General features: G+C 38.4%; 1 protein-coding gene across 3 annotated transcripts in view; it reads left to right on the forward strand.

The window, feature by feature from the left end:
• Positions 1-24,611, forward strand: part of phf14 (PHD finger protein 14) — a 157,751-nt gene that overhangs the window by 85,874 nt on the left and 47,266 nt on the right. For 2 of the 3 annotated variants that reach the window (XM_086062105.1, XM_086062106.1), the window contains exons 15-16: positions 3,043-3,105; positions 4,666-4,787. In XM_086062105.1, coding sequence (XP_085918231.1) covers positions 3,043-3,105; positions 4,666-4,787 — 185 coding nt within the window. Of the gene's footprint in view, positions 1-3,042; positions 3,106-4,665; positions 4,788-7,184; positions 12,455-24,611 lie in introns of those variants that run through there. The other variant, XM_086062107.1, reaches the window with a different exon arrangement.

Raw genomic sequence — 24,611 nt, forward strand, 5'->3', positions numbered from 1 at the left:
GAGTGAGGAGAGAGAAAACATTATTTCGAAAAATCTCGCTTCAACTCAAATCAAATTCGCACATTTTGTAGTCACAAGGTTTCTTCTTTCAGACAAACCCATTTTTATTTGGCAAAGGTGTCATTTAGTACCTTTTATTTCACTTTAAGCGAGGAGAAGTCACACTTTTCCGGCCATAACACCCCATGTTGTTTTTGTTCGCCTTTTTCTCTTAATTTTTTTAAAAATCAAAAGTTTTCAACCTGCTGTAATTCGCTCATTTTCCATCCGATTAAAAAAAGGAGACCATGGTCGCGTTCCCCAAACCCTTGCCGTTCTAACGAGCCAATCATCTCTCTCACTGTTGAGCTCAACTCACCCCCTTTTTCTATGTGTACTCAAGGCTTGGCCAGGTTATTAGGTATGCTCAAGATACTAGCGACTCCGCCCACCCAGGGTGGCGGCCATCTTGGCCAATTGATTAGGTACGCCCAGGATTCTCACCACCATGCCCACCCAGGGCGGCGGCCATCTTGGCCAATTGATTAGGTACACCCAGGATTCTCGCCACTCCGCTCACCGAGGGCGGCGGCCATCTTGGCCAATTCATTAGGTACACCCGGGATTTTCGCCCCCCCGCCCGCCCACAAGTACTACTACTACTACAAGTACTACTGCTTCTACTACTACAAGTACTAGTGCTTCTACTGCTACTACAAGTACTACTGCTTCTACTACTACAAGTACTAGTGCTTCTACTGCTACTACAAGTACTTGCTGCTACTACAAGTACTTGCTACTACTTCAAGTACTACTACTACTGCTACTACAATTACTACTAGTACTACTGCTTCTACTACAAGTGCTACTGCTTCTACTGCTACTACAAGTACTTGCTCCTACTACAAGTACTTGCCACTACTAAAAGTCATACTACTACTACTATTGCTACAAGTACTACATGCGTCTTTCCACCTTGCAAGAGTCAGCAGTCCCATTCAAAATTTCCGCAGAATTTTTTCTAGTTTATCATACCATCCACAGTCATGGTTTCAGGTGCAAATAATGGCTTTATCTATTAAATTAAGCTTGCTTTTTTTTTTTATTATTAAGCTCGTAAATGTTGCTTTTTACTTAGACTTGATCCTGCGTGTATTATGAGTGTGATGAGCAAGGTTCTACAGTCCTGCTCACTGTTATTGGCACCCCTTCATTTTTTACATGATCTCTACAATATCTTCGGAAATAAATGGAAATGTACCAAATTTATATCATCAAGACCTTTTAATTGGATGTCCAAAGTAATTCCACAAAGGAAATTGTTTTTTAACTTGCATAATTTATAGGATCGCATGCCAAGAAACGTTGCTTGGGAGGAGTAATATGATGGCTTCAAAAGTCTTGGCCTATCGGCTATTCAGATCAGTGGTCTTCTTTGCTCATTCTTCTTCTATGCTTTCGGTTAACTCCCTGTGGCTGTGCTACAGCGCCACTCCAAACTTGGCATATACATTACAGTCGTTAAAGGTCCTCAGTGTCTTCTTTTGGACGCACATATGTCTTGAAACTTTTCTGTGTGTACAAGATTATTTTGAGGAATGAAGCCGGCTGCTTTGCTTGCGTGTGAACAGGGCCAAAGTAAAAATGCCAGTGCTGATTTATTATTTTTTTGGACAGTCCAGCCCTGCCCACAAGACACAACTTTTTTTCTAACTACTCCTGTTAATAATAATATTAATCGGATTTATATAGTGCTTTTCTAGACACTAGAAGACGCTTTACAATGGAATGGATACATTATTCATGCACTCACACATTCACACTGTGGTGGCGGTAAGCTTCTTAAGTAGCCACAGCTGCCCTGGGGCAGGCTGACGGAAGCATGGCTGCCAGTGTGCGCCTACGGCCCATCCGACCATCACCAAACATTCATACCGTCCATACACCAGTGTGAGTAGCACTGAAGGCAATGTGTGTGAAGTGCTTTGCCCAAGGACACATGACTTTGGGAGAGGGGGAATCAAACAGCCGACCTTCTGGTTACTGAACGACCGTCTCTACACCCTGAGCCACGGCCGCCACGAATTCTATATGAATATCATGAATCAGCAGTGAATTTTGAATTAAATTAACATCTGGGTACTAGCACTCTGTTTAATATATTCTGCTGTGAAATGATTCATCCTTGTTAAAGATGCACTGAAGTACTTAATTAAAAGCTTGATTTTGCCTGCGCTTTCTAAGTTGCCTGCAGTTTTAATATCCTTACCTAAGCAGAGTTTAGATCAGCTTTGCGGCTAAGCATCTATCAGCTTATGATTAGCCAAACTGCTCTATACATTACTTAAAGAGGCACCCAATGCATAACTAATATGAAATAGACACCCGAGTGAAGGAGCAGCTGGTAGGATTTCTTTTTAGAGAAAGCTATCTTGACGTTAAGTACTCCATCTGGCATGTGACATTGATCCAAAAGCAACAGATGGAATTGTTTGTTAAATATGTTGTTGATATTTATTATTTCTTTAAAAGTTATTCCCTAGCAGCTCAACAGCAGATGCGAACAAAAACAAGATGTGTTGTTTATTCTTTGTATACCTCATGTATGAAGAGAACATTGGGTAGCTTTTACCCATTATAGAGTCCCCTCCAAAAGTTTTGGAACAACAAGGTCATTTATTTAGTTTTTTTTGTTTACTGAAGACAATTGTGTTTCAGATCATAAAATGAATATGAGACAAAAGATCAGATCTCCAGCTTTTGTTATGGTATACTATTTACATCTAGACAGAGTACCTTTTGTTTGAACCACCCACTTTTCAAATATTATTCCAAAAAGTTAAAGTGAATAACATTTAATATTTGGTGGCATAACCCTTACTTGCATTAACTGCATCAAGTCTGCGACCCATTTACTTCTCCAGACATTTGAAATGCTTTTCCAGGCCTTTACTGCAGCGTCTTTAAGTTAGTATTTGTTTCTGGAGGATACATTAATGGTTGAAAATGTTTAGAATTTTTAAATTCCGTTTATTTAATTTTTTGTTTTGTTTTGTTTTACAGAGAACCAGAGGACAAAAGAGAAAGAATATCCCTTTCTGTGAAGAGAGTGAAGACAAGATTGAGGTTTGTTGCTCATTTCAAAGAATTGCAGAATTGCTTTTGCAGGGCTTAAAGTACTCCGGCACATTGCCGGATTTCCGGCGTAAGAGGCACTAGCGCAATGACAAATCCAGAGAAGTAAACATTTGACATATTTGACACGTCTGGCAAAACACCGCCAATGCGGAGAGAAGGCCAACTTCAAAATAAACCTCCCCATACCAAGTAATATGTGGAGCGCAATGCCAATGAACGCTTTTATTTTTAAGTTGTTCCCGGAAGCGTTTTGCCAGTCACGGGCCGCGGCGCAACGGATGAGTTAACTCGTCCTGCGGAACGTGTGTTTGCCGTTCTTATTGCCGGTGTAAACAATTGCGACCAACGTTAACAAAACAAGTTTGTACAGAAATCACGTTCGATCACCAATTAAGGGCACTAAAAGAAGACTTAATTACGCTGACATTGTATTGCACAGTGCCTGTTGCCAGTGTTTAGGGCGTCTACAGTGTTAGCGTGCTAACGGTGCTAGCGGCTGCAGCTAAAGTCATCGGGCTATTTTTCAAAGGCAGTCTAATCGACGTGATGATTTGCACACTTTGAGGCTGACAGCCGGACACATTTGCCGTTCCTAATAAATAAACCGAGCTCACTCAATTGTGCAATGATGGTCGGCAAAATCACAACTGTAGTTCTGACGTCTATTTGTCTCACAGACCAAAAACTACTCAACTCAGAATTTCATTTCATACAAAGTACTGTACATGGAGTAAAAATTATTCAGACTTTCTGCCGAGCAATGTGAAACACCTAAAAATAAATCAGGGACAATCGAAACTCTTGAATGTGTCAGGTGAATGACAAGAGCACGGCGTGGGGGAGGGTGACTCTACCTTTTTTTTTCTTCTTCTTTTTTTTAAGGGAGGGTGACTCTACCGATCGCATGTTGTTTCTTTAGGAATGTTTCGAGGCTTAATTTGCTTTCTTAAAAAGGCGTTTCACATTGGTCCATTCTACGTCATTACGCAATGAATGCGTTGCGTCGTAAATAACAATGGCGGCGTATGTCCACATAAAGTTTCTACAAAATATATTAAACTGGAAATAATTTTTGAAAAATTAATCTCATAGTTATGTTAGTAACAACCAAATAAATAATATAGAGCAAACTTGACATGACAGTCAGGGTTCCTTTTAAGGAAGAGTTCCTTTAGTTTTGCTCGAACCTATTTGTGCTATAGCAGCTGTACTAAAATTGCTCAACTTGGCATTGCAAATAATGCAGTTAGGATGCTGACTCCCATCACTAATCTCAACACTATATTTATAGAGAACTTTAAACCGACCACCACTGTTTTCTCAAGATGGAACAGGGGCAGCAGATACATTGAAATCAGCAGAGGCCCCAGAAATGAACCCTATGAAACACCATATGTTCCATTATAGATGAAATATATTCGTCCAAACAAATCCAAAAAAGTACAACAATCCACATAAGTCAATCGTTCTTTGGAGTAGTCTGTTTAATTGTTTGGATTTAGTTTAAGACCCCATTCAGCATTTGATTCTTACTATCTGTTTTCATAGGAATCAATGCCAAGGGAGCGCAGACAGCGGCAGTCTGCTGTGCTAAAAAAGAACAAAGCAGACGACACAAGGACTGAGTGTACAACCTGTAAAGGACCGGGAGACAATGAAAATCTTGTGAGGTGAGAGAACGTGAGTGTATGTGGGTCAAAGACGGCGCAAGGTTTGGCATGTGCTGTACGTGCATGTGTCACAGGATGATTAAAGTTCAATCTTCATTAGGTTTTTCCCGCCTAGGCTCAACAGATGTATAGGACTGACCCTATCTCTTTCCATAGGCCCTCAGTATTGACCTGCCACATACATTTGCACACTTCATTAAGGTGGAATGAATAGCACAATTTAGTCTGCTGCTTTCTTGGAATTCGATGCAGACATAATAAAAAGGATTGTGCTGTGCTGTTGGAATTGTATTGAGCAGTGATTTCCTGCTATAGTTCCCGTGGCAACCAAGTAGCGTGCCACAGGAAAAATAAATAAATATAAAATAAATGATCCGATTTTACTTATTTGTCCAAAACTTATTATTGATTTATATAGATGTCTTTGTTCATCTATAGTACTATGCCAGCAATGTCTAGTCAAAATGCAGAACAATTCAAATGCTCTTCCATTATATGTCATACGGTACAATAAATCCATTTTTACAGCAAAATTAGGCAAGGCTTCCACCTTGGCTTCATAAATGTTGGGAAATACTGGAGAGGGAATGTGATTTTCATACAATGAAAAAAAAAAATTCAGAACCATTCCACGATCTCATCAAATTTTTGCATGCACAACAATGGCTTTGAGGATGAACAATTTAATGTATACACTACCCACTGTGTATTGTCAACCTTTTCTCAACTTTTGAATGCATGTCCCATCCGTTCAGTCTTTCAGTACTTTTTACAAAAATCTGCTGTCATGACAAAATTTAAAATCAATATTTGATCCATGAATTGACCAATAAATGTTCCTTCCTGTGACTATTCCATTTTCTCTGTATCTCTTTTGTACGGAAGCATGGAACAACCCTTGTGGAGTAAACATTTTTGTCTGGCAAATACGTTAAAACGTATTTACTACGTTCAAACGTACTTGCAAATACACTTGAACCACCCCTTACTTGGAAAGCCTGTATTGGGGGAATTCCAGTCGCAATGCAGCACACACGTCCACGTCAATATTTAGCAGTAATAAATGTAATAACAATGCATACATGTGTGGAGACTGGGGTCAAGTTGTATTTAACAATTTTAAAAATATGCAGAATTTCACAAGTTACTTCAAATACAACTTTAAAGATTAGATAGCTCTTGATGTGAAGACAAAAATGCACTGAGCAGTCACCGTCTTACAAATGCAATTATGCCATCTAGGGGCAGAAAAAATGACCTCAACAAAAATCATTATCACACTCGTTTTTTACTGCAAAGTATTTATTTTTAATTTTAACTAAATTTTATGAATTATTATGAAAATATCAATGACTAAAAGATGCAGCCATATTTCTATGGCATTTTTTCCTCTTTTATGTTAAGAATATGAAAACTTAGAAAAAAGATTATTGTACATTTAGAACAGATATACAAATTGTGAGTTGTTGAAGTCATGCGATTAATTACGATGAAACATTTTAATCGCCTGACACCCCAAGTTTATTTACTTAATTTTCGAACAAATTGCTATAATGTAGGCCAAATGCTACAAAATAGCTATTTTTTTCTTTTTACTTGCGCATGTGCAAGTCAATACCCCGTGGCATTATGGGGGGAAGTACATTCATGTATTTGCAAGTATGCATATGTTTGAACATATTTAAATACGTTCAAACGTACTTGTAAACACTTTGGAATACGTTTGAACGTATTTGCAAACACGATTAAACGTATTTGCAAACACGATTAAACGTATTTTGCCAATTAAAAATGTTTACTCCACATTGGTAGTTCCATGCTTCCGTACTTTTGCAACCCCCTAATGAAACTCTAACACTCTTCAGTTCAGTCGGTGACCACATTGCTGTGAGAAACTCCTTTTTGCAGCCCCAATTTGACACTGTTGATCAATTGTTAGGTGTTGTCATGGGCTCATGAATTCCAAATATGAAGAGCATGATAAAGGAGTACTGCTTAGATAACAATTCTAACTCAACCAGAAAATGAATTGGTCGATTCATGGCTCATGCAACTGTTTGAATTTTGCTGTTCAGCTCCTTGTTAGAGAACAGCAAGTTGTGTAAAAGTTCAGGTCAAATTAAATTCACCTATAACGGTTATAAATACATTATATGTTTATACGTTTCAGCTTCATACTGAAATTTCACCCAAAGCCCAACTGTCCCTAACTTTTTGTGATTAGTGTATTTTCAATACAATATACATAAAATTATACAAAGTGTAGTGTTTGTGTATTATTTGTTGTGGTAGTATTTAATGGGTTTTAATTATGAAGTTAATATAAAAGTTGTGAGGTTTTTCTGGTCGGGGTTTGAGGTGTGCTGCCCTGACTCTTTCTATCTTTGCATTGCACAGGTTGTGAGAGCCGGGGCAGCCACCTCACCTGGCAAAAAAACTTGGGACCGATGACCGTTGGCTTAGAGAAAAGCAAAGGCAAAATTGAGGCATTTGAAGAATGGCGGTTGATACAGGCTGAAGAACAAGAGAGAACAAGACCGCCCCCTACAGCCCACAATCACCTCAGCTGACCAATGCAAACTGACAGAATCTGAAAGACACAATTGCTCTAAGATAAACTCCTGACATGAATCTGCTCATCTGCTGCTACCACTAACTAGGTTGAGAATTTAGTTGTAATCTTAATCGAATATTTAGTCTTTTTTAATGTTGCTTTCTTTAATTACATTGGTCAGCACAAATTATGTGATGTAATTTTTGATATGGAGTGCAAGACATTAGTTTGTTATCAATTTTGAAGTAGTAAATGGAGCAATGAAGTAAATAACAGTCTGATGGAAGAAACAAGAATTTAATTTGATGATGAAATGTAATGAATCGTATTTATGTTCACTACTGATGACAGTTATGCAGTAAGCTGCCTTTTGGATTTAAAAACAAAAGCAAAAAAATATGTAGAGTACTGTATTCAATCATAATTGTTGTTAAGATAAACCCATCCAATGCTGTTGAAGGATCCTTTTGTTTTCTGAAATGGCGGCAAAGCCTATTTTCTATGTTTGTTTTGTTGGAAGTTGGTGGCGGCAATACAGTGAAGCAACGGTTTAGAACATCTGGTTGTTGGCCTTGATAAGTTTTTACTTGCGAGGAGACTGTTGGGGGCAAGATAATGAACAGCTTGCCAAGTGGAGACTATGGAGTACAATACTGCAGCATTCAACAGGATGTTTATTTGTTTATTATTTTTTGCTGTGAACTTCGAAAAGCTATGAGGACGCAGCAATGACAAATCTGTTTGACTAGTGAGCAGTGATTTGTCACCCATTTGGTATCATATTGACATACTTTATTACTTTATTATTTGTATTTATTAGTATTACTATTGTGAGGCATAACACATAAAGTACCCATCTATACAATCCATTTACAGTATTTAGGTTGTATTTTGATTAATGTAAAATTCACTTGTAACAACTGTCGTGTGTGGGTGGGTGGATGTGAACATTTTTGCTTTAAATTATCTCATTCACTCCCAACCATTTCCACTGAAGCAAGCCCCTTTGCTCCCGGCTGTTTCACTGGATTTTGACTGATTTGGCAAGGCCCACAGAATATTCTATTCTATTGCTATAAAAACATGGAACCTACCAAAAAAAAAAGATAAGAGTCTTCTTTCATCAGGAAAAAATATATTTGTATCTGTTTCCGTTTTGTAGCTATTAGCATTAGAATATAGCTAAGTTTCATCTTTATTCACAAACCTGTTGAAAACACTGGGAAAAAGAGCTTGGCAACATGGTACCGAGCTGATCTCTTATACTCCTGCCACCTGCTAACCGTTTATTTGTAATAACTACCATTGCTTTAACTCATTTGCTCCCAAAACATATAAACACATTCTATTTTAAATGTTTAAAGTGTCCCAAAGATTTTATACGCTTTTTTTTATTTATATGTATATATTTTTTTGTATTTACAAAGACGGCTTTGATGCAGCCTCTCAACTGCACAAAACGGTTAAAGCAATTGTAGTTACTACAAAAACGGCAGTAGAGTAGAAGAGATCAACCAGGGCCATGTTAAAAACAAGCTGACTGACCCACAGTTCTAAGCAGATTTGTGAACAATGATAAATTAGCTATACTCTAATGCTAATTGCTGCAAAACGGAAACGGATACAAATATATATATTTTTTCCTGATGGAAGAAGAGACTCTAATCTTTCTTTTGGTAGGTTCCATGTTTATATAGCAATAGAAGAGAATATTCTGTGGGCCTTGCAAAATCAATCAGAAACCAGTAAAACAGCCGGGAGCGAAGGCAGTTGCTTCAGTGAAAATGTCTGGGAGTCAATGAGTTAAGCGACCTCTTCAGGTCAGAAGCTGCATCAAAGCCTTCTGTTTGCTTAAGCATAAAAATAAAAATGAACATAAATGTATTTATACGTTTTATACAATAAAACTTATTTATATGTTTTTTGGGTATAAACATATTCATACGTTTTTTTGGGTTTGAATGAGTAAAAAAGGCCAGAGATGTTTGAGAAAGCTTGGACTGTACTGTGTTGAAACACACTCTTTTGTAATGTAGCTTAATGTTACATTACATTCAGTATTCTGTATTAGATACATGTTAGGTTGGTGAATAGTAATTTCCTTATGTGAATACAAATGTTATTGTCTTTGGGCATTTTGTAGTCTTCCTTTTTCGTCATATTCACAAGTTGACGGTTGACTGTCAGGCCTTGAGAAAGAAGCCCAGCGTTGTCTCCCTGTCCCTAGTGGTCCTCAGTCAGGACTGTCAAAACAGCGACTTTGCCTCTGTCGGGGCACGTGACAACTGTCACATTGTGACCCTAAATGTCACTTTGTGGAGAATGCAAGCTCCTCTCTCCAAGCTTTTGGGACCAGCAACTTGGTGACTTTTACTGCTTTTGCAAACAACCAATTGCATTGGTTTTAGCGGGTTTAAGCTTGGTTTGTCATTTCTCATTCATTGTCTAATAGCTGCTTTCCATGGTGATATCAATTACCCAACCTACTTGATTCATTCTTAACAATTACAATTACAATCCTGTGTAATTGGATTGAAAGTTTGAGCACCCTAGGTAAAAACTTAATAGTAAATGTATTATTGTGTATAAACTTGCCAAGGAAAGATGGAAAACTCACACTACAGATGAGACATTCTTATAACATATAAGTTGTATTTAATTTCCATCATTTACACTTTATTTAAAAACAAACAAAAAAAACAAAAACAGAAAACCTAAAAATGGCATCTGCAAAAGTTTGGGCACCCTGCACAGTTAATAACTTGTACTGCCCCTTTTGGCATGTATCACAGCTTGTAAACGCTTTTCTTTCTATTCTTGTTTGAGATATTGTCGCCCTTTTTTCCTGACAAAAGTGTTCCAGTTATTTTAGATTTCTGGATTGTTTGTTGCACTTCTGTTCTTTTAAAGTCTATCCATAGATTTTCAATGATGTTGAGGTCATGAGATTTATCTTATCTATCTTTATCCATTTGTAGAAGTTGCTGAAATTTTATTAAATTCATTTTCATTCTACTTGTGAACTGTTCTCTGTTGCACTTGCTGCAATGCATGATAGAGCCACCTCCATGCTTAACTAATTTGCTCCCAAAAACATTTAAAAACGTTCTATTTTAAATATTGCCATAGTCCCAAAAATGTATGTATACTTTTTTTTTTAATGTTTATTTTTATTTTTATGCTTGAGCATACGTAAGGCTTTTATGCAGCCTCTGACCTGAATAGGTCGCTTAAAGCAATGGTAGCAGCAGAGTATAAGAGACCAACCAGGGACATATGGCAACAAGCTTTTTTCCCCACTGTTTTTAACAGATTTGTGAATAATGATGAAACTTAGATATATTGTAATGCGAATTGCGACAAAGTGGAAACATACAAATGTACTTTTCTTCCTGATGAAAGAAGAAACTCTAAACTTTCTTTTGGTAGGTTCCATGTTTTTATAGCAATAGAACATAATATTCTGTGGGCCTTGCAAAATTAGTAAAAATCCAGTAAAACAGCCGGGAGCGAAGTGAAAATGGCTGGGAGTGAATGAGTTAATAGTTGGACTGAGGTACTTATCTTTTAATTCTGTGTCCATTCTTCTCCAAATGTACATTTGCTCATTTCAACCAAAAGCTTGTATTTGAACTAGTGCTGTCAGGCGATAAAAAAAAAAAAAAATCTAATTAATTACATGATTTGTGATTATTCAATCTAATTAATCAATTTGACTCTCATATCTGCTAAAGGTCTCCAAATAAAGAATTTTAATTCTAGGACATTACCGAAAATTATTATTTTTTTACACAAGGTACAAATCACTGCGTTCTTGTTAATAGTCCCGTCTTTGTTCTTAATTTAAATAAACTTGACTTGCCTCCTATGCCGCACTTGTGCCCATGTCTGTTGTCATCCTGCTTTTGACTAGGAAGTGATGTGCCACTGCAGCCTACGGGTCACTCAATGGGCCAAATTTCAAATACTTGCGAAGATTTCACTTCACATTTATGGAACCTGATAAATGAAGCTACAGGCACATTAGCATCCATAAGGCAAGGGTCATTGTTGGGTTGGCCAAAAGGGCAGCCAACTGCCCTATTGGTATTGAAATTAGAAAAATTGTAGAGCTGATAACACCTGTGTTTGGATGTTAATCCAAAACTAACTAAAACACTTGGAGACAGTTATTACCTCATTTGCAAATAAATGGTGAGACTAATCCAGCCACTGGGCTGCCCTTGGTGTATTCGATGTAGAAAAGCCCAAATGGCTTCTAGCGTTAATTTCGTTAATTTGCAGCATAATTAATTAATCTGTCTAATGTGTTAAACTGACAGCCCTAATTTTAACCTCATCAGTCCAGAGAATGTATTTTCAAAATGCATCAGGCTTATCTGTATGTTCATGCAAATTCAAACAGATTTTTGCGGTGAGGACGTAGATGAGGTTTTCTTTCTTCTGATCGTTTTTTAGTGAAATAGTGTAGCACAGTTGCAGTGTTTGCCAGATCTTTCTGGAGGGATCGTGGAATCACACGTGTATTTTGACTTGCTTTTGTCAGAATCCTGCGAGTTTTTTCTTGGTCTTCTAGTTCTTGCTTTAACTTCCACTGTTCCCGATGACTGCCATTTCTTAATTACAATCTGAACAGAGGATATTGGCATCTGAAAACACATTGCTATCTTATTATAGCCTTCTCCTGCTTTGTGAGAGTCAATTATTTTCAGGTTTTTTTTTGAAACCTTTGAGATTGACATCACCTGATCTTTCCAGTCAATGATTGTGAACAATCCATGACATTATCAGGTCTCAGCGGTCCATGCTGAAAAGTCTGCAGGGTGCCCAAACTTTTGCAGACACTATTATTTTGTTTTCTGTTATTTTGAAAGTATGATTGAAATTAAATAAAAGTTTACTTTTACATCTTACAAGAATGTCTCATCTATAATTTGTTCGCTATAGGAGATCCAACCCCCCCCCCCCCCCATCTTTTCCTTGCCGTATTTATGCACATTAATACACTGGGGTGGCCAAAATTTCGATCACCACTGTAGCTAGATATAGTGTGATTGTGATACTTGTATTTTATCTGTGTACGTGTACGTCATTAAAAATCATACTTGCTATACATTTGTTTTCATTAATTACTGTGTGTGAGTGCGTGCGTGTGTGTTTGCATGTGTGTGGTATCTCAGCCATTGGCTTACAGCTCTTGAAAATTAAGTGGGGCTTTAATAAACTCTTGACTTTTCATCTTATTGCTACAGTGATAAATGAGTGTCAGCCAGCTAATTAATTGCTCCTAACGTGCGGCAGCAGCGGTCCGGTTGTGCGTGTAATGCCTTCTGTCATCTGTGATTTATTACCTGGGACCTACCGTTGTAGGTGGAGACTGGTTCATACAAGCTGTTGCCCCGGCCCATACAGACGATCTGCTGGATGTTGTATCTTTAATCACCAGCTGTGTGTGTGTGTGTGTGTGTGTGTGTGTGTGTGTGTGTGCGTGTGCGTGTGCGTGTGCGGGTGCGGGTGCGGGTGCGGGTGCGGGTGTGGGTGTGTGCGCGCGTGTTGATGCATATGCACACACATACACATGATTCACTTGTTTTAAATCAGGGCACCACCTGTCATGTGACACATTCCTCTTGTGCTACGTAGAATAGTCAGGTGAAAATATCAAGTGTGCTCAGTTTGCCATTTTCCTTCTCTGGTGTTTTGTGACTCAAGGTATGATTGGATGTCCATTAGCAGAGGTAGAGGCTCACCTGCATATGAATAAAAAAATTAAGCAATAATAAAGATTACGTAAAAGTGTTTTCCATTTTACCTCTCTGGTCTGTGCTTTTTATTGATTTTCATTTAGTATCCAATCGTGTCCATGATTTCATCATTAAATGCCAAATCTGCATATTCCCATTTCATATAAATGGAAAGTGGGGCTGCCAGTCTCCCTTCTGATTGTGCAATCCCGCCCATTTCCCACTGTGGGGCAAACATTTGCAATGCTAATGAATGTTGATGTCAAGGTTCAATCAAAGTCGTAACGTTCCTAAACATTCTCTAAACAATTTTATTGGTTCCTTAAATAGTCTTCATGGTTGTTCTTGTCACAAGTCAATTTTGAACATGTCCACATTTTCCTGACAATATGAAAAACTATAAGACTGTTTAGAGAACTACTAAAACTGTGCAAATAATGTTTCGGAAACATTGCGACCTTGAACGAACCCTGACGTGAAATCAACATTTGTTAGTGTCATCCTTCAGTGAGATATGGGCTTCACATGCAGAAATAGCATGGTTCAACTTCAACAGAACCATCTATTGGTAAAACTGCTGTACTTGAGCAGAGGACCCTATTGGTAAGTGTCTGTTCTGTCTCTTTACAATATAATGTTTTATAATTACACTTGTAGCATGCATTCGGTGTTGCTATACTCATGCTAATGTATTTAATACTTGTGTGCTTTATACAGTATTTATATTTACTTTGTGCATGAAACTGGGAAACAAAAAACAACTGACAAAAGGCATCCGGTGTCTGCTACCGCAAAGTGCTGCCTCCTTAAGAGTGGTTTTGGCACCCGCACTAAAGGGTTCATACGAAAGTTGGTGACCTTCTTCTGCTTTGATTTTGTAAGACTAGGAGTTGATGTCATTGGACTGCAAGCTCCCAAACGGTGGGGAATGAATGCAAGATCCCAGACAACTGTACGTCCGATTTGATTTGATTCAGACTGAACAGGAGGTGACAGTTACTTGAGTCTTGCTCACTGTGCCAACTACAATTGTGTCTGTGGTACAATCATTCTCCTTTTCAAAAGACTAAAAACAATCATTCGGAACAGTACTGAAAAATAAGGATTTTCTCTACTGGTAATAATCTATTTAGATGAAGAGGCTTGTGAGGAGAAAGCTGTTAAGAAAATGGATGGATGGATGGCTTTTGAAGCTCAAAGAAGAAAATGAGGATGAGGTTTTAAATTGGACCTACAATATTTTACTGTAGGCTTAAATTAAATTCCAAATACTGCACAACAATCAATTAATTAATTTATGGAGTAGCCTTTTAACTAATTTGTTCTCAAAAATGTATAAATATGTTCTATCTTTATGTTTTTATTTTTTTTTGTAGAACAAGCAAACGTTTGTTTTGCTCTATAAAAGCAGCAAGCTACTCCATGTGCTGCACAGCCCATCTCGCTCTCCCCCTCCCTCCTGCTAATCAGTCACCAGAGGCCCTTCTCGCCTCCACTCTCCCAGCTACTACTCTGAAAATACTAACAGGCGACATGCAGGACTAGACAGCGGTAAAAGCGACTGGATTTAGTCCCCAAAAGAAAGTCAACATCTGAAATTTGGAAGTATTTCAACTATAAAAAAGAAGATACAGAACAAAAAAAACTCCTCTGCCGACAGTGCCTCGCCGTTGTTACCGCAACACCAGGTAATTCAACAAACCGACCATTTGAATCGCCAGTTCCTGTATGACCACTTCAAACTAGAAGTGGGACCCAAGGTGAAACTTCATCTACTCAAAAAGCAATTACTGGGGCCTTTGCCAGCATAACACCTTATGATAAGAAGTCCAAACAGCACCGACAAATCACGAATGCAATAACTTTTCACCTGGCTGAAGACATGGTGCCATTCAACAGCGTAAGTAAAGATGGGTTTAAAAAAATTATCAACATGCTGGACATGTATGAAATCTCATCAGACAGACATTGCTGCAAACATGGTGAGGGCAGCTGCCTTAAACGAGTGGACCAGGCTGCAGTGCTTTGAGCACAGGCTGCATCTTGCAGTTGGTAAGTTAATATCAGTCAATGGTTAATATATTTATATTGATATAATAGTAATAATAATAATAATAATGATGTCTCATTTATGGTCCAAACAAATCTCATTACATTTAAGATAAGACTTAAAAAAGTAACTTGGTTTTAGACAATTTGTATCTATGACAATGTTAATGATAATCAGGGTTGGGAGGGTTACTTTTAAAATGTAATCCGTTACAGTTACAAGTTACCTGCTAAAAAATGTAGTTAGTAACGTAATCCAAGTACCATAATATTAAAATTATGTAACTGGATTACTTTTGGATTACTCCAATATCAATACTCAAGTATGCTCATTAAGACAAAATAAAAATAATATCACCACAATATATATTCTATACAATGTGCCCCTGCTATTGCGGGTGATAGGGACCCAGGCAGCCTACAAATAGCAAAAATCCTTGTGTAATTAAAAAGCATGTAGGCGATTGATTGAAGGCCATATGCTGTTTTCAAACTGTCACCGAAAGCAACCACACCTCACAGTTTGATAGATGATAGATAGATAGATAGATAGATAGATAGATAGATAGATCGAATGAAGATGATGATGCGTGACATCAACTGCAAAATGAACTTTTATCCCAGTCACAAATTTAGCCGTGTATATGTTGTGCATGATGTTTAAATAGTGAATTGGTGGAAGATTTGTTTGGAAGGTGTAACTCACATTATGGTTGTAGGCTAGCGGGCTAGCTAGCAAAAAAATGGCTCAGTGAAAATGGCTGGGAGTGAATGAGATTTTTATATATACTGCATATATATAAAAAAGAAAAATCACATTGGCTAATGAGCGCCAAACCACTGTAAATAATGTTCTTTATGGCCAAAGATGTGTGTAAAAAGAATGCTGATATAATTATGTATCTATGTCTGACTGCTAAGTTAATGACATATATGCTACTCTGTTTGGCTCATAAATTTGTCAGTGTGACTCTATTATTAGTCCCTCACTGGCCACGAACCTCACTGCAGGGTTCTATGAGCAGTTGTGTTAAATTTGGTGAACTTGCTCACGGTGGTCACGGAAGTTCATTATGGCACCTCATGGCAAAGAACTCACTGAAGATCTGTAAGAAAAACGTGTTGCTATGCATAAAAATGGCCAAGGCTGTCTGAAGATTGCAAACACAAAGAAAATGAACGTCAACATAGTGGCCAAGACCATACAGCAGTTTAACAGAAAAAGTTTCACTCAGAAGAGGCCTCACGTGGTTGACCAAGGAAGTTGAATGCATATGCTTAGCGTCATATCCAGAGGTTTGTCTGTGGAAAGTAAACATACTGAATGAATGCTGCAATCATTGCAGCAGAGCTTGTTGATGTTGTGTCACCCAAAGGTGCCTGAGGATAATCCTCAGAAGTACTAGAGCTGCTCGTGGGAGGCTAACAAGTTTGCCAAGTTGCCGATAATAATGTTACACCATTCGTGCCGGCCAGTGAACTCAAGGTTGTTGAACAGATTGTCAACATCAGTCGTTGTCACTCTTCCCTTTGAGGTGGAGCCACCTACGCAGAGCCAGATTGGAAATGGATGGGGTGGACAAGGTCAGTTTCAACAGCGTGTCTTCCTCCAGTGGATTGTGTTTGGAAGAATGTTATTTTTCTAATCTGGGATGCTCAGTCGGCGGCGGTATGCAATTCCTGCGGATAAATGCCCAGCTCTCCGCGGGGATCCCAATAGTTGCTGAAGCGTGTCCTGGGTCGTCCTCGTGGCCTCATCCTGGTGGGACGTGCCTAGAACACGTCAGCAGCATCCAGGAAGGAATCATCCTAACTAGATGTCTGAGCCACCTCATTTGGCACCACTCGATGTGGATGAGCAGCAGCTCTACTCGGAGTCTCTCCTGGATGACTGAGTTTCTCACCCCATCTCTAAGGGAGAGCCTGGACAACCTGCGGAGGAAACTCATTTTGGATGCTAGGCGCTATCAGGTGCTGTCTCATTTAAACCTAAAAACTTATTATATGTTTTTTTGATACTTTGTCATTCACTCCCAAAAACATATTTATACGTTTAATGTTTTTTTAATGCTCGAGCAGGGTTTACCAATTCCGGTCCTCGAGGTCCGCAGTCCTGCAGGTTTTAGATGTTTCCGCCCACTAGCACACCTGATTCAGCTCATCAGCATAGCTGATAACAATCCAGATTTTTAATATCAGGTGTGTTGGTAGGCGGAAACATCTAAAACCTGCAGGACTCCTGACCTTGAGGACCGGAATTGGTGAACCCTGCTAGAGCATACAAAAGGCAAACAATTTTTTAAAATAGTTTTTACAAAAAATGGCCAGCAAGTGGCAGCAGAGTATCAGAGATCAGCCAGGGCCATGTTGCAACCAGCTCTTTTCCCCAGTGTTTTCAACAGGTTTGTGAAAAATGATGAAACTTACTATATTCTATTGCTAGTTGCTGTAAAACGGAAATAGATACAAATATACTTTTTTTTCCTGATGAATGAAGAGACTCTAATCTTTATTTTGGTAAGTTCTCTTTGGTAGTTTTTTTTTATAGCAATAGAACACAATATTCTGTGGGCCTTGCAAAATCAAGTAAAGCAGCCGGGAGCGAAAGGGGTTGCTTCAGTGAAAATTGCTGGAAGTGAATGAGGTAAAAAAAGATATATATTTTACGCCATTTTTAACTAAAAATGCCTGCACCTAACTATTGGATATACTATACACTCAACAAAAATAAAAAATGCAACACTTTTGTTTTTGCTCCCATTTTTCATTTCATTTCATTTTCAAAGATCTAAAATTTCTTCCACATACACATTTCTCTCAAATATTTTTCAAAAACCAGTCTAAATGCAAGCACTTATCTTTTGCCAAGATAATCCATCCCACCTTACAGGTGTTCCATATCACTATAGGGGAGCGTTATTTCTTAGCTGTAGGATTGTCTCAGTGCTGTCATCTAGATTGTATTCAGAAATTTTCAGTAGCATATTTTGTTTGAGTTGGTCTATTTTTTTACCATATATATACTTCTTTACAATTGTATGCTATACAGTGGACTTATCAAAGCTTACTTGTAATAACGTACATTTTCAACATAATATCAAGATGCTGATTCGGCACAGGTGTGCCTTCGACTGCCCACAATAAAAGGCCAATCTGAAAGGTGCAGTTTTGTTTTTATTTGGGGGGTCTGGGAACCGGTTTTCTGAGTTTATGCTAGATATTATTGCAAGTCTGTATTCTTCTTCACTTTGCACTCTTACAATGATTTGTTGAGGCTGGTCCTTTTTGAATAAGACATGAAAATAAATCCAAAGAAACAATAAAAGAGCTTGTGCAGTGCAGCGTGCTGATGGTTGATTGTCAGTTTGTCAATCAGTTTTTCCTGAAAACTTCAAGAATTGCATAACCATAGAGGCATTCAAATTTGGAAGTTCCACTGTATTTAAATTGAGTCATTAGCTAAGAAAGAAAAGAAAAAAAACATTGGCATAGATTTTTTTTCTTTCGTGGCACAGTAGATGCCTTACAGTCAGGGGGCTTGAAATGTTTTATCTTGGGTTGAGCCTTCTGTATGAAGTTTGAATGTTCTCCCCATGGAGTTTCTCTGGATACTCTGGCTTTCTTTCCCATTACAAAAATATGCACTGTAGGTTAAATGACGACTATAATAGGACGGAATGGTACTCGACTGCAAAAATTATATTTACAAATTACAAAGTGGATGGTTGGCTTGATTTTTATATTGGAATATCCAAAATGATATGCTGCAATCTTCCTCTTTTCTCAAACATTCCATCGTTTCCACCAGGGCCACCTTATGGTAGTATGTGATAGTTCAGTTAATGTCACAGCATCAGTCGCAAAGGGTTGAATTGGTCCTCTTTAGTGAACTCCTCAGCTTTCTATTGTTTCAATTACAGCATTGAATTACTTTTGTCCACATTAGCTAATAAAGGCATCCATACTGACTTGGATTTTTCTCTAGAGGTGAAGACATTTTACAAGTCCATTCATTACTTCCCTCTCTTGTTAAACAATGTCTCTGTTGCAGTCAGCGAGCCAAGAGTAAATCAAAAAGTAAGAGGTTTCCAAAGTTCAATAGTCTTCTTTTAGTGAAAAGACACTGGCACACTTTATCATGAATGAGAGTCAGTGGCTGAGTGCTTTGTGTCATATTGATTTCTGTCATGTCCCCTCCCTTGGTAATGGCATTTTCCACCTGTGATAAATTCACTGCCTTGTTTCAGCCTTTTGGGTTAACATACCAGTGCTGCTGGAGAGTTTTTAGGACTAAAGTCCCGTTGTCAATGAATGGTTCAGGAATGTAGAAGATGCAAAGCTTCAATACATGCCAGGGAGCTTCATCACTATAGGGGAGCGTTATTTCTTAGCTGTAGGATTCTCTCAGTGCTGTCATCTAGATTGTATTCAGGAATTTTCAGTAGCATATTTTGTTTGAGTTGGTCTATTTTTTTACCATATATACTTCTTTACAATTGTATGCTATACAGTGGACTTATCAAAGCTTACTTGTAATAACGTACATTTTCAACATAAAATGCTAGATAACAATTTTGAAATGTAATGTCTATGAAGTCACTAGATTTGGTGAAACTTCTTAACGACAGGCGCTGCTCGAACTGCAATTTGTTGTCATTCTAAACACATTTATGGTAATGTTTGGTTCCAGGGTCAGGTAGTGTTTAAACTATTAGTATTATTAGTATTTTTAACTATAGTAAATTGTAAAAACAACAAATAATTCTGGCTTAACTTTGATAAAACTGCATGTGTTGATGTTCTCACTGTTTTGAATGTGAATTTGCTTATTACATGTACATTTTGGAGAAATTTTGAGGAATCCTGTACAAATCAGTAAATAACTATTGTAGAAACATCTTCATTTCCTTTGAAATATGGACACACCCCACTCCCTCCCCCACATATGTTGGTGGAGCAGTGGAATAACAATGTGTCCATTCAAAATCATTTCATCATTTATATTTTCACAATTTGAAGTGGACATGACTAAGGCTGTGATATGAATTTTGGTTACGATTGGTCACGGTTTTCGGACTCTAGGTGACAACTAGATGTGGACAAAGCAAAGCAGGAAACAATATTAATGCTGTCGTCCTCCCTCCAATGACGAGCAGAAACGAGCCGTCACCACCCATAAATACGGTGCTGCAACTTGTGGTGAAAGTCGTCACAAAAAGACCCTTAGATCACTACTGGAGTTTTTTTTTATGGGAGTATGCACGTTTAGGGATATGAATTTTAGCTGTGACATAATTTTTAGCTACAGACCTACAACATAAGCCCTTTTCAATGTTCCCTTTAACACACTTTTTTGAGTCGGGTTCTTCTTTTGCAAAAAGGGTTGCAAAACTGTTTTGAGCCTGGCAGGGTCACCCATGGAAAACAGGTCCTAGGTGAGCAGGCAAAGCACAACTCAAAGACCTCATATGATGCACAACAACCTTGGACTTTGTTTTCCCTCGCCTGGATGCGGGGTCACTGGGGCCCTCCCCAGAAGCCAGGCCTTGAGGTGGGGCTTGTTGCCCAGCTCATGGTGGCCGGGCCTGCATGAATGAGGCACAGCCGGTCATAGCCTGAAGAGGCAACGAGATATAGTCGGGCTTGCCTCCACATACAGTTTGGGCTCGAGTACCAGTCCTCGAGAGGATGTGAGATCTGCCACTCTGGATTTGCCCACGGTGAGAGGCGCTGAGCAGGTGTGGACATACTTATTGCCCCACAGCTTGGCGTGATTGGGAAGTATGACCCCACCTCCCACTTGATATCATCAGTACACAGCAGGCCACAGTTTGATGATTGACTTTGTGGTTGTATCATCGAACTTGTGGCTAAATATCTTGGACACTGAAGACAGGGGCAGATCTGTTAACCGATCACATTTTGTTATGTTGACTCCAATGGTGGGGAAGATGCCGGTCCGACCTGACAGACCCAAATGTATTGTGGAACTCAGCTGGGTACGTCTAGCAGAGTCCCCTCTCATAAGGAGTTTCAACTCCTACCTGCGGCAGAACTTCACCCACATTGTATGGGGAAAGAAAAAAAATATTCACACAGTGATTAGATCCACAAATGCATCTGTGATTTTCACGTGTTTTTCAGATCCACAAACAATTTTGCGATTTTCATGTTTTTCAGATCCACAAAAATATTAATAATTTTCACGTTTTTTTAGATCCACAAACATTTTTTCAATTTTTACGTTTTTCAGATCCACAAATAAATCCACGATTTTCACGTCTTTTTGAAGGTTGACTTTTGCTTGCGAGTTGTCAAATGTGTTTGCAGATCGCATGCACATTTTTTTCTTCTCAATTTTATTTCGTACATGCATATAAAGAAACAACTGACTTATTATAAAAGTACATGTGTAAAGACAAAATATACAAAACACATAAAACAACAGACGGAACATTAAAGCAACGAAAGAAACATAAGAAAGTTTCACAGTGTTTCACCCAATCATGAGCTACACATTTACACATGCATGTTCGAAAAGGAGTAGGAAGAACCATAAACTTATCAGGTCCTACCCCTTTTAACATCTGTAAATAGTAGGTATGTATAGTAAACAAAACAAAAAAACTGCTAATATACAGCTAATATATTAATTATTAATAACAAATAACAAAGGTTATTATAGAAATTATTAATAGTGAACACATTGAACAGTGTGCCTTATGCATTTATTGTCATACTTTTACATATACATATATATATTTCCTTATCAATAGCAACAATACTAATAAAAATACAATAATAGTAATAACATCAACCATGTTGCTTTTCATTGAAAAGCACTTCATCCCTATACTTTTCAGAAATTTTATATTTTATATTTCCTTTTAAACTGGTCCATGTTTGGACATTGTTGTAAATCAGTACTCTGCTTGTTCCAAATTTTCACTCCACATACAGATATACAGAAACTCTTCAATGTTGTTGTTGAATACTTTGTCTTTAAGTTATGAACTTCCCTCAAACCATAACCTCCCTGTCTCTCTGAAAACATATTTGTGTAATGGTTTCTGGTTGAGAAAATGTTAGATTTTTGTCAGAATGGAGATGCTTTTAAAAAGTTTGGATCCAATGTATTTAATGTGTGGTTTTCAGCAGATTTTATTATCAAAAATTCCCCCCGGGAATTGAATCTCATTTACTCTTTCTAAATCTACACAATTTGCAATCTTGCGCAGTTCCCTAGTTAACATTACCAAACACAACAAATTTTGTCTTGTTGAAATGTATTGATAACTTGTTTTTATCGAGCCATGTTTTTACTTTCTTAAATTTGGAGGTAATTGTATCCAAAATAAGCTGCATTTTCTCACCAGAAACTAAAATAGTTGTGTCATCTGCAAATAACACAAACTTCAATAAATGAGATGCACAAATCATTAATATACAATATAAACAGTTTTGGCCCCAACACTGATCTCGTCCTCTATTATGTGTTTATTTCACACAATTCGGGAAACAAAATGCGACCTAAATTTGTTTCCCTTGAGCTTGTTTTGCCTTCCCTCGAAAGACACTCTTCTTCTACTGTTAAATTTTCTTCTTCTACTACGCTGAAGCAGCAGCGTTCAAAGAGATAACAGTAAAACAAGTTTTCCGTTTTTCAATTTCCAATTTTAAATGAGAAATGTCTTGTTCCCGGTCAATGGAGACAGCAACACTCCCTCCGCGTGGACGGCGGAGGAACGGGCCTTAGACACATGAGGAATTGTATGTGTGTGAATATCTCCAAACAGCGTGATGTCTCAAAAATAATGTGCACGACAATCCACAAATGCACATTTGACAACTCGCAAGCATAAATCATGGAAAATGCACACATGAAATTTAAAATGACGTGAAAATCGCGGTTGTATTTGTGGATCTGAAAAACACGTGAAAAACACAAAAAAAATTGTGGACCTAAAAGACACGAGAAAATTATGAATATGTTTGTGAATCTGAAAAACAAGTCCAATTCCGAATTTATTTGTGCGAATAATTTTGAATTTTGAATAATGATGTATATGTTGGACTGCTGACTTTGACTTGGGACAATGTCAGTTGGTGGGGAGAATATCTTCGCAATTAGACACACCTAACTTCCTGGTATTCTGTTGTGGTCTGTCCTATCTCTGGGGTTGAAATCACCAACCTGGTTAAAAATATTTTTCTTCAGCGTGTTCACACTCCTCAACCTCCCTGGTAAGGTCTTTTGATGGGTGCTGGAGTTGATGGTTCATCTGGAAATCTAATCTCAGATTCAGTAGAGGCTGTGTGGCTTTAGCCCTGGCCGTGGAACTGTGGACCTACTCTATACTCGTTGCAGGATCCTCAAGGATGCATGGGAGATCGCCCAACCAGTCTACATGTGTTTTGTGGACTTGGAGAAGTCGTTCGACCGTGTCCCTGGGGGAGTTTAGTGGGGGGTGCTTCGGGCGTAAGCGGTACCAAACGCTCTGATACGGGCTGTTCTGTACCTGTACGACCGCTGTCAGAGCTTGGTCCACATTGCCGGCAGTAAATCAGATTAGTTTCCAGTGTAGGTGGACTCCACGACAGCTACTCTTGCACAGAATTTCTTGGCACAGCCAAGGTTTTGAGGTGGTCCAATTTGTCAATTTTGCCTCAGTAGTGCATTTCTGCTTTTAGCAGATTTTGTGGTACTGATGGCTTTATCAAGCCAAAATCTTTTACTCTCACTGGAGTGGTTTGTAGCCGACCGAGGGTGAAGCGGTTGGGATGAAAATCAGCACCTCCAAATCTGAGACCATGGTGCTCAGTCGGAAAAAGTTGAGTGCCCTCTCCAAGTCGGGCATAAGAACCTGTCCCAAGTGGAGGAGTTCATGTATCTTGTCTTGTTCGCAAGTGAGGGGAGGATGGAGTGTTAAGCATGCACTTTCCTAAAATTAACTCCTCTGGCTTTTTGCAAAACTTTCCCTAAAGTATTGGTAGAAAGAGGCGAAAAGAGAAGATATTCACCAGAAGTTAACGTGAAGAAGGCTCACTTTTTATACTGAAGAGACAGTTTTTTGTTTTTTATCCAAGTACCTGCTTGAAAAAGCCTGTATTGACCTTTTTTTATGAACAATAACTTTTATTGTGTCCATGGTGGGGTATAGTTGGAGCCTTTTGTCTGTGATAGTTGACAAGGTGGACTCATTAAAGAGTGAACTAGTTAAGGATAAACTGTTACATGAGCATCTTACACAAACCCACAACCGTACCTCACTACCCATCGTATTCAGAGCTCATAATTTTGCATGATAATTTATCCTTGACTGTGTCCCAGGAACATGGATGAATCGTGCCTGTCAAAACTTCTATAAGACAAAGATGTGACAGCGATTTTGAAGAGGTGGTCGCACGCTAATAAAAGCCCTAGCTCCGCTGATATGTCTTGCAGGTGGTTCCAGAGTGGTGATCCGAGATCACTGA

This window comes from Leptonotus elevatus, chromosome 19 (assembly GCF_054856555.1).
Source record: "Leptonotus elevatus isolate MCC_2025b chromosome 19, RoL_Lele_1.0, whole genome shotgun sequence".
In the NCBI taxonomy this organism is placed as follows: Eukaryota; Metazoa; Chordata; class Actinopteri; order Syngnathiformes; family Syngnathidae; genus Leptonotus; species Leptonotus elevatus.